The 11,547-nt window shown below is 34.8% G+C and overlaps 1 protein-coding gene across 1 annotated transcript; it reads left to right on the top strand.

The window, feature by feature from the left end:
• Window positions 1–4,631: 4,631 nt before the first annotated feature.
• Window positions 4,632–10,771, top strand: LOC114480600 (uncharacterized). The gene is made up of 17 exons (XM_028474879.1): window positions 4,632–4,696; window positions 4,804–4,881; window positions 5,793–5,848; window positions 5,929–6,018; window positions 6,474–6,601; window positions 6,696–6,836; window positions 6,921–6,989; window positions 7,067–7,237; window positions 7,305–7,401; window positions 7,479–7,684; window positions 9,007–9,366; window positions 9,437–9,557; window positions 9,630–9,835; window positions 9,916–10,033; window positions 10,114–10,286; window positions 10,353–10,444; window positions 10,578–10,771. Exons 2-17 carry the CDS (start codon window positions 4,823–4,825, stop codon window positions 10,657–10,659), a joined length of 2,169 nt encoding a protein of 722 aa, XP_028330680.1. The 5' UTR covers window positions 4,632–4,696; window positions 4,804–4,822; the 3' UTR covers window positions 10,660–10,771.
• Window positions 10,772–11,547: the final 776 nt, after the last annotated feature.

Below are 11,547 nucleotides of genomic sequence, written 5' to 3'. Positions count from 1 at the left end.
TAATGCTCTGCAGGGCGTCTGCCCACTGTTCCCACTGTTCCCACTGTGTAAATGACACAATGTGACTCAAATGTTAATGAGGCTCACATATCCACACACTCCTCTGTCACTTTGAGTCAGCGACGAATAAACGATGATGAGAATTAGCATGTTTTCAAATGTCAAACTCCAAACACTGACACTCCACATGCACGAGTTTTGTTTTTATCTGTTCATTTGCTTAAATTGAGAACGTAAGTGCCTCATTCAACTGAGCTGTTTGTTCTGAACTGTTATTACCTTTTAATGTTGTTGTTTGTGAGGAGAGAGAAGCACAAATTAAACATTTAAGACTCAAAATTGGTGTTGGATTTAAAAAGCTTGTGTGACACAATGTTCTAACTTCACATGATGGAAGTCCACAACATCTGCTGGGGCTTAAATGTATCATCGAGTGAAAGTTATCGATGGAGCCGTTGGTGGTTCATTGGTTCATTTGTCCTCCAAAAAGCTTTTGTGGATGCACAAGATCAGAAAGTTAACAAAAACACACAATATAGATTTAAAATCAAAGGTAACGGGGAAAAAACAAACTGACCCCAGAGTTATTTAAAGCTCCGAAGCACAAACATGGTCAACGGATGGCCAAGGGGCCACATGTGGCCCTCAGACTAATTTTACCCAAAAATGACTCCAAATGCACACAAAATGAAAGAAATGGACACAAAATGTCAGCAGAAATGCACAAAATGAATCCCAAGACACACAAGATGGCAACAATAATTCACCAAATGACAGAAAAATATACAAACTGACAAAAAAAAAGTGAACAAATTTACCCCCGAAACACACAAGACCACTCATAAGATGAACAAAGTGACTCCAAAATGACCCAAAAGTGTCTCCAAAAACACGATATATCCACAGGAAGGCACAAAATGACAGAGAAATACACAAACGACAACAAAAATACACAAAGTGACTCCCAAAAGCGCCAAGAAAAACATATAAAAGAACAAGAAAAATGCCCAAAATGAATGAGCAGCTACTCGCAAAAATATACAAAAAATTACTCCCAAACACAAACAAGACAATTACAAAAAATGCACCAAATAACAGAAAAATACACAAAACGAGAACAAAAATGCACAAAGTGACTTCAAATTCTCACAATACATGAACTAACTCACAAAATAACTGAAAAAATATAAAAAATGAGTCAAAAAACGAAACAGAAAAATATCCAAAGTGAATCCAGAAACACAAAACAGTAACAACAACATACACAAAATAAGAGAAAGATTTACAAAATGACTCCAAAACCACACAAAGTGGCAGCAAAAATACAATATAACAACAAAAATGCAAAAAAAATGAATACAAAAACACACAAGACAACTTCAAAAAGACACAAAATGACAGCAAAATATACAAAACGACAAAAAAGTGAACAAATTTACCCCCAAAACGCACATGACCACTTCAAAATGACAGAAAATGACAGAAAAATGCACAAAATTCATGCAATAATACACAAAAATGACCTCCAAAACACAATTTAACAACCAAAAGGCACAAAATTACACACAAAACAACCACAAAAATACACCAAATAACAGAAAAATATACAAAAATGCACAAAGTGAATTCAAATTTTCACAATACATGAACTAACACACAAAATAACCAAAAAAATATAAACAAATGAGTCAGAAAAAAGACAGAAAAAGAACAAGAGAAATACCCAACGTGAATTCAGAAGCACAAAACAGTAACAACACATACACAAAATGAGAGAAAGATTTACAAAATCACACAAAGTGGCAGCAAAAATACAATATAACAACAAAAATGCAAAAAAATGAATACAAAAACACACAAGACAACTTCAAAAATACACAAAATGACAGAAAGATACACAAAACCCATGCAATAATACACAAAAATGACCTTCAAAACTTCATTTAACATCCAAAAGGCAGAAAATTACTCAGAAAACACACAAGACAACTACAGAAATACAATAAATGACTACAAAAAATATACAAAAGGACAACAAAAAAATGCACTAAGGGACTCCAAAAAACACATAAAAGGACAAGAAAAATACACAAATTTAATCCAGAAACACAAACAACGACAACACGCACCCAAAATGAGAAAACGATTTACAAAAAGACTCCAAAAACCACACGAAATAGTAACAAAAATACACAAAAATGACAACGAAAATGGACAAAATTGCTGCGAAAAGCACACAAAAGAACAAAAAACACACAAAACAAGAGAATTATAGATAAAATCAAAGAAATCATATAGAAAAAGACAAGAAAAATACACAAACTGAATCCAAACAAAACAAACGCACACCAAATAAATGCAAACTGTGTAAGTGTAACTTACGCGGCCTTTTGTTTTGGAGGCGTCTGTTGGCTGAGTAGCTGTCAGTGACTTCACCTCATCATCATCATCATCATCATCATCATCATCATCATCATCATCATCATCATCTCCTCTGTGAATTATTACGTAAAACCCAGAGTTTGTCCAGAAGTTGGAAAAAAACCAGTGTTTTTGTCGATTCTTAGGGAACATGTTTGTTTTAGAACCTTTTTTTATGCCTCGTTGAAAAGAAATATGATGTTTTTCTGTCAATCACTCTCTATCACTCAAATACTTGCTCCTTTTTTTTGTCTGTTATATTCTTTAACCTACATTTGAGTTGTTTCCGTGTGTGTTTTTAAAACCGATGTGTCCGTCGTTGTTCTTTCTTTGCTGTATTAACCCTAAGTTGAGATTGTCGTAATTCAAATGTGGACGTGTTTGGGGCGTGAACGTGAATGAGCGAACGATCTAATGAACGTTGATGTCTCATCTTGACACGTTTCTCTCCTGAAATAGACAATGACCTTCTCTGTGACTGTGCTTTCCTCTCCACAGGACGCTCACTAATGACTCAGACCATAATCGTGACACCGTTTGATTAAAAGTGACGTTTTATTCATGCAGGTGACGTCAGACATCCAGCTGTGCAGCTCACCTACTCATCTGTAGCTGCTGCTGCGACGTGGTGATCAACGATATTAACGTGTCTGCGTTTTGCCTGGTTTAATAAATTCATCTTCTCGAGTCACACTAGAGATTTCTCTGCAAATTCAAATGTGATTGTTTTAGGCAAAAATTAGACTAGAAATGAAGCAAATAACTGAATTTGATTCAGGACATTTTGAATTAAAATTAAAAAAAAAATGCATAAATATATGTTGATTTGGGATGTTTTATTCTGAAATTACTTATTTCCTTATATCAGTCTGTTTTTATTTAATGATCTATTAAAAGAGGGACTCATTGGATTTCTGGATAATATGCATATATTAGGAGTTATTAGTTTATGTTTTTTCATATAGTATACATTTTTAAATATTAAAGACTATGAATGATGACCATTAGGCCTATGAATAGTACGCAAATAACTTGTTGACATATTTGTCATTGTTATTGGTACAATTAGTTGTATATGGAGGTAAATTTGTCTGTAATATTCAATCCAAAAAAAAAAAAAAATTCAATAAAAAAAAAAAAAATCACTTTAATAAAAAAAAGAATTTTCAATCAAAATAAGTTTACTTCAATCAAAAAATAAATAAGATATCCTTTATTTGTTCCACAAAGGGGAAATTTGCAGTTTCAGCAGCAGATAATATAATACATAGTACAGATAGAAAGAGGGAAAAACATGTTACAAGAAAGGAAATTGCACAATAAAACAGAATATATACATGTACAAATATCACAAAACTATATATATAAAAAAACAGAATATATACATATACAAATATCACAAAACTATATTAAAAAAACAAAATATATACATATACAAATATCCCAAAACTATATATAAAAAAACAGAATATATACATATACAAATATCCCAAAACTATATATAAAAAAACAGAATATATACATATACAAATATCCCAAAACTATATTAAAAAAACAAAATATATACATATACAAATATCCCAAAACTATAAATAAAAAAACAGAATATATACATATACAAATATCCCAAAACTATATATAAAAAAACAGAATATATACATATCCCAAAACTATATTAAAAAAACAAAATATATACATATACAAATATCCCAAAACTATATATAAAAAAACCAGAATATATACATATACAAATATCCCAAAACTATAAAAAAAAACAAACAGAATATATACATTTACAAATTACAAATATCCCAAAACTCTATGTAAAAAACCCAGAATATATACACACACTAGAATTCCTGACTCAAAGAAAAAAAAAATGTTCAACTGCAAAAAAAAGTATTTGAGACTGAATATGCTTTTTCTATTAAAGTAAACTTTTTTGACTGAAGTAAACTTTTTATTATTATTGAAAATTGTTTTTTTTTTTTTAATTGAATAATAAAGATACAAATCTACCTGCATAGTTGTTATTAGTATATAGTGTCTAATAAAGTAAATACTTTATTTAATTCATTTTTGAAATAATGAATAATTTGAATTGCATTTAAATATTTGAATAAATGTTTTTTTTTTTTTTTTTTTTGTTTTTTTAAATTAAGCAGTCATTCGCCTTCCTGACCACTAGGCGTCACTGTAATTCCAATCAACATCCTCCTCGTGCTTCGTCAGGTGCAGCTCATCACTAATCAATACTCTCCTTACTCAGCAGCAGGTGGGCGTGTTAAAAGTTATAAATATTGAACTGAACGCCATGATGGAGGTGTTATAGGTTGGTGACGACGTCCACACCTAATTTTCTCTTCTTCGTTATTTGTGCAGGTGTAGTAAATTAGCTTTTATGCTAGTTTTAGACTCTGCCGTTACACCAGGAGCGATGTCAGTCAGACTGAGCTTTGGGTGAGTTGTTAATGTCACACCGGAAGTTCCTTTAAAGCAGTGGTAGTAGGGCTTTGACGATATACGTAAATTCACGATACGATATTTTGGAAATGGAAAAATAGACAAAAATAAATGTTTTTTTTTTTTATTTATTTTTTTATTTCCAAGCGTATTTGCATTGTTACTTACACGTTATGACCTTTTTAACCTAAGAGTTATACAACAAATAAAATAAACATAACTAAAACCCAATTTTTCTATTTAAGGTCCAAAAAGTGCCGTAAAATGAAATAGTGCTGCACGAGATGTTGTCCCACTATTTGGAAGGAATGTTGTACCAGTCTGTTGGTGTGAAAGCCAAAAACTGCTATGATGACAAAAAAAATTACTTTACAAATAAATTGGGTTAAATTGAAGTTTGTTAAATGAATGAAATGTCAAATCTTAGATTAGATTAAGTTAGTTACACTTTATTAAACCCTTGGGAAGGGTCTGTCGGGGAATTTACGTTTTTAGTATCTTAACAGAAAGAACAGAATAGCAGCAAACGGGGTTGAAATAACTTATAAATATAGATAATATATGTATAAAAATAAAACATACAGATATAAATAATAAACAGGATCTTAAATAAATATATGTTGGTACTTTCCAGTGGAACTAAATGCATAATAACTTTGTCTTGTTATAACAAGAATCTCTTTTCTGTCCTTTAAATGTTATATATATATATATTGCATTTGTACTGTTTTTCCTCCAGACAACACATGGCTTGTTACCTAGCAACATTTAAGTCTATAAAAATGTACGTTCTTCTCTGAAAGGAAATGTTATTTAACTCATGTTTACCTTTCAAAATAAAAGTTGTACATTAAAAGAGAGGGCTTTTACAACCTTTAATGTAATAAATGGGTTTTTTTGTCTTGCAGTGTGGCTCTGGTCCTGTTTTTAAGCTCACCTGTGAGGAGTGAAATAATCCCAGATGGTACGTTATCTGTTTAATTTGTATTTGATTTGAGTGAAAACCTTAGATTAGAGACAAGGGGTTGTTTTTATTCCATGCAGAAGTTCATCACATGGAGTGTCATGATCGTTACCTCATGATAGCTGCTGATCTGTCCTTCACTGGGAACAACCCTCGCTTTGTTGCTGTTGGTGAGCATATGTGAATTTTATTTTTACGATTTGTGTAAATGGACTTGTTTTCCTTTCGCAAAAAATGTTATTCCATTCCATGTTTCCTTTTAACATTCCAGTATGTTTTTTTTTTTTCTTTCTAGCTTTAATTTAGCATCATTATACCCTAGTATTTAATGTTAAACATTTCCATAAAAGGCACCTATAAGGAATCAACAAAAAAATAAATACTAACCAAAATTAAAGTAGAGGGTACACTAGGAGTTACTTTTGGATTAGAACCTATCTAGGCTACACATCATACATTAGAACAAGCATTTAAAGTCCACTATAGCTGTAGTTTTACAGTCACTGTGCCATCGAGTGCAAGGGTGTGCAATGATTTAATGTTAATATGTAGCAGAATAAAGATGCATGATGGCATCCTTGTTATATGGACTTTCTCACCACCCAGTGTTTGTGTTGCTTCACAGACAAAAAGGGTCTCCATGAGCTCACTAAGCCTTATCAAGCGAAGTGTGGCTACAGCATCACCCACATCCATCTCCTTAATCTCGTGGAGCTGCGAGCCTCGTTCTTCAGCTGTCACACTGAAAATATAGTACATATAATATAAAATAAAAACAGACATTCACAATATCTTTATAGACCTTCTTGTAAATATTGTGTTATCGGCTTTTTTTTTTTTTTTTAAGAATGATCAGGTCTTCATGTTTAACATTCATCTGATTACCATGCACAACGAGGTGGAAAAGATCTATGCTCTAAACAAGACCTGTTCTCCATCTGTGCCCTGGTCTCCTAGAGAAGTGACCTGTGAGGCTAACTATATTGAAGTAAGGTTTGCTACTCTAATGAGGAATGGTTCTCATTTTATTTATTTATTTTTTTTGTGGTTAAACTTGGTGACGTCTTTGCAGGTGTCTCTGGGAAATGAGGTCAGCTGTCGGTCGAGACTCCAGAGAGATGAGCTGAACTCTACGAAAGTCGTACGTCCTTTATTAATTATGGTTTAGATTTTATCAGGGGCTTCTTCAAGTTGATTTTTTTTTTTTTAAAAAAACAGATGCAAAGCTCGGTCGCATCAGACTGGCAGGTGATGTTCCAAAGAGCAGACGAGCAGATGCTGCCCATGAATCTCTCTCAAGCTAAAAAACAAGGCTACATGTTTGACTTCACGGATGGAAGGCTTGTGTTTCGCACACCTTATGAACAGCCAGAATGTCTCCTCGTTCAGGTACACTTTCTGCTCGTCAATTTTTCAGTGACACAGTGGTACAAAATTGCGTTGAATGTGTTTTCAGGAGAACGGTGTTCCAGTAGAGATGATCCATGCAACACTGTTCTCCAAACAAGGCTGGATAGTCCTCATGGTGGACCTGGTGGTTGCTTGCTCCATGTGTCAGTAAACCAGTCTTTCTTTGTTTTCCCGTTCGATAGCGGGTAACATTTTTTTTTTTTTTTCCTTATGCTAACAGATCCAGGATCGTATGAGAATGGCTACGTGATATGGAAGACTCCTGAAATTCTTTTCCCCGGTTTCCATTCCACAAAAATCAATATGGGGCTCAATGGGAACCTGGTAGAGCAGCAAGCTGCAGAGCAGAAAGGCTACACTGTGGAAGTCAAGGACAACACAATAGATGTTGGCATCCCTAACACAGCCGAGGGAGGATACAGGAGGGTGAGGATGCAATTACACCAACTTTAAATAGTAGAAACCGTTTAGGATACGATAACAATATTTGGTGTGTGGCTTCAGGCTATCAATACCTTGATGGAATTTGAAAATGACAAGCAAACAATTTTTTTTTTTTGAGTTCCATTTTTCTTTACTCTGTTCGAGGTATCTTTAAAGGAGACATCTTTTCTTAGAAACCATTTAAGATAGTTAGTAATTTTATATTCTGATGTGATAATTTTTTTTTTTTTATGTATACAATACATCTAAGTTCTTAGCTATAGGACATTTAGGAAAAGGTTGTGAGTTATGACAACCAATTTGGCGGGGGATGTTGATGACTGTCTTGTTGTTGGTGGGGATAACAGAGCAGTTAAAATCTCCAACAATCTATGCTATGCTAATTACCCACTCAGTATTCACTATACATCGCTATTAGCAATTCTCTCAATCCAAAATACTCATCACAGATTGCAGATTCCACAGGTGCTAGTTTTTATAGGAGGGGTGGGGCAAACAGTGGTGTTTCGGATGCAAACCACTGTTCTCAGCCGATAGCAAAATTAAATTGTAATACGGACATCTACACCTCACGCTGCCTCAACAGAGCACATAGCATCATCAAGGACAGTTCACACCCTGGTTTCCACATGTTCAACCTGTTGCCCTCTGGTAGGCGCTACAGATGTATCAAAGCTAGAACAAACAGACTAAAGAACAGTTTCTTTCCGAAAAGCATAACCACTCTGAACTCTCATATGCACTAATCTACAATACCATTCACTGTTATGCAATATTATTATCTGACTGGTGCAATATACTGGGCAATGTGCAATAGTTCTATGCAATACGCTGGCACAGTATTATGTTAATACTGATGAGTGTATGTGAACTTTTTTAAAATCTATTTATATTGTATATACATTGTTTATTCTTATGTTTGTATTTTTATGGGGAGCTCTATCTCATTACATGTTATGTAATGACAATAAAAGGCTATTCTATTCTATTCTTGATTTCAACCCATAGAGGGCAGCATTCTTTAATTTTTACCTCAAATTATGCCAATTTTCAATACTTCAACAAATACATTATACCAAATACATTTGTCTCAACAGAAAAGTGCTTTTGGGGTGTAGTTATCTAACATTAGTTAAACTGCTTTTTTTTAAAGGCAAAACTAAACTTGTAAAGGATGTGGGCAAGGCTCAATAAGTCTGCTACTAATATGGATTCAATAATCACATGCACAGATGATATTTGACTTTGTACAAAGAGCTTGATATGTTTACGTTTTGATCACTTTTTTTCCCCCTGTCTTTCAGAGTTTTGTGGTAGATCATTTGTACGAGTTTTACACATTCTGCCTCTGCTTTGAACAAGTCCTGATGGATAATAATGGGATAGAAACGACGCTCCGGTTCCACCGGACTTTGATGACGCCACTGCTGCCCTGCTCGGTTTACACTGAGAACCAAACAAATTTGGAAGACCACAAGTTCACCGTCTACGTCGGGGACGTCCCTGAAGACGTTGAGCTGACATCTATTCATTTGAACGGACACGAGCGTCAAGTACATTGTACGAACAAATGTTCTCATAACATCACGAGAGTTTCTTATCACAACAACACCCACGGATACATCCTGGAGGTTCCTTTTGATGATCCTGTAGCTTTATGTCAGGTAAACTGAATTCGCGAAGGAACAATCACTGCCTGGTTTTTGCTGGGTGACATTGTTTTTGTTCTTCCAGTATTTAGAAGAGGAGTCAGTCCTTCAGTACAGCCTGGACATCAACTACACACTGACTGTCAAGACCCAAAGTAAACCTTATTATCACTTGGCGTCCATTGTCGCAACATTTACAGATGTTTGTAAGTGACTCATATTCAGTGTCTGTAGCATTTAAAGGAACAAAATGGATTTGCTAACGCTTTAAATTTTAGCTCCTCCAGTCTTTGATGTGGACTGTTTGGAAACGGGGATCAGCTTCAAGCTGGGCCACCGACCGTTTGACTTCCTGTGGGAGATCTTCATTGGTTCAGAGCCGCTGACGGCGGAGCTAGCTACTCATCGTGGCTACTTTCTGAGCAATAATAGCCAGAGTCTGCTACTGGAAGTGCCACTCTTCACTGATGGATATGAGTACACAGTAAGACATAAACTAGAGCAGAATGATGAAATGTTGACAGGTGTGGGGAAGGTTAATTTCTCTGGATTCTCTTTTCACAGGAAATAACGTTGGGTGGGTTTTTCGGCACCTTTACTATCCTGATGAAAAATGCAGGGACATCCGTGGCCCAGACGTCCACCGAGAAGACATGTCCATTCTCTTCAAATGAACTAATCAGTGAGTGCATTTCATGTTTTCTCTTACTTAAAAGCAGTTATGGTTGTTGAGCACATTTTGGTAAGTTGTATCCATTGTAGTGTGTTCGACTGATGGGAGGATTACTGCGGTGGTGGATGTGTCTCTGGTCATGTCACATGGAGGACTGGCCATGGGAACCAAGCTTCTGGACAAACGCTGTAGACCCAAAGAAACGGACAAGACCAGAGCTCTGTTTTCATTTCCTGTTAGCAGCTGTGGAACGATGGTCAAGGTACAAGAGTCCATGATTGTGTCAAGTATGATGCGAAAGCATAACTGTTCTTTTCCAATTTCTTAGATTGGCAGGCAGAATGTGACATACATAAATGAGATTTCGTACCAGACAAGTCTGAATGTGAGAAGTGGGTTTTTGGATAATGCCACTGAGAGGTATCGTTCCCATTTCTCATCACTTTAGGAATTCCCCTAGTTTTCTTATTTAATCTAATGGTGCATTGGTCCTCACAGGGTGGGAGTGCAGTGCACATATCCTCTGTCTGGTCTCTATCTCCTTTTTTCAAAGATCCGATTTGAATCGGATTCAGTCGGCGTTGGAAAAATCACCCACACTCTGCCAGGTGCGGGAGTGCACACTTCAGGTCTGAGAGGTCCCATTAGGTCTACTGCTCTCCCCCAAACTGTTCCTGCTACCAAAAAACCACCCAGCAAACCAGCTCTCTTCATGGGAGCAGACCAACCACCTGCACAGTTTTTCAAAGTGTCCAAGTTTTATAACTATGCCAGAAACTACGAAAGAGGTGAATATTTGTGATCTTTGAAATATTAAAGAAAAGGATTGTTTTTTTACTTTCTTTTTACTCGTCTATCCACAGGAGCAAGAAAATCCTTTAAAACACACGATGTAAAAATGTGATGATTTTTAACTGAACGTAAATAAATATATTTTTTTTCTAAACTTGTGTGAGCTCTGCTATATATCTATATACTGTGCATATCATGGTTCCACCTTACGTTTAAGGTCTTAATAATTGAAACACAATCATTTGGGATTCTCCTGACTAAAAATATTTATTGCCCAAGAGCAACATCGGTACAAAATTACAAAGAAAAGGAAGTAACTCCACACCGGGAACCATAAAATCCATTATTTTGTAAAAACATGATCGACAAATATTTTCTCCAAATTTCCTATGATACTGATGAAGGGTTTCTATCCTGATTTTATTATACCTGTATAGTGGCCTTAATGAGATTCATTGATTGTAAAGAATTCTGTCCAAAACACACAAACATTTCCTAGTGGTAAACATAATAAAAAACAACCAATGATTAAAAATAAGTTTAAAAAAAAAAAAAAAACAATGAACTCATGTAAGTAATTTATGTTGTGCCTAAATAATTTTTCACAATTAAATGCTTTTGGTAGGCCTACAATATATATATATATATATATATTAAAAACTACAATGCACTTATTTACCAACAACAAGAGTTTAACATTGCTAAATTTCCCAAAAAGGCTTTTTAATGTG

This window comes from Gouania willdenowi, chromosome 18 (assembly GCF_900634775.1).
Source record: "Gouania willdenowi chromosome 18, fGouWil2.1, whole genome shotgun sequence".
NCBI lineage: Eukaryota > Metazoa > Chordata > Actinopteri > Blenniiformes > Gobiesocidae > Gouania > Gouania willdenowi.
Note: the sequence above shows the minus strand (reverse complement) of the source record. Positions and strands in the feature narration are given on the sequence as shown.

Excerpts from the sequence above, each read along its gene's own strand:
- LOC114480600 (XM_028474879.1), top strand. The coding sequence starts at position 4,823 with ATGCTAGTTTTAGACTCTGCCGTTACACCAGGAGCGATGTCAGTCAGA. Across the intron at positions 4,882-5,792 it reads TCAGTCAGACTGAGCTTTGG|TGTGGCTCTGGTCCTGTTTT; the intron begins GTGAGTTGTTAA and ends TTTGTCTTGCAG. Across the intron at positions 9,367-9,436 it reads ATCCTGTAGCTTTATGTCAG|TATTTAGAAGAGGAGTCAGT; the intron begins GTAAACTGAATT and ends TTGTTCTTCCAG.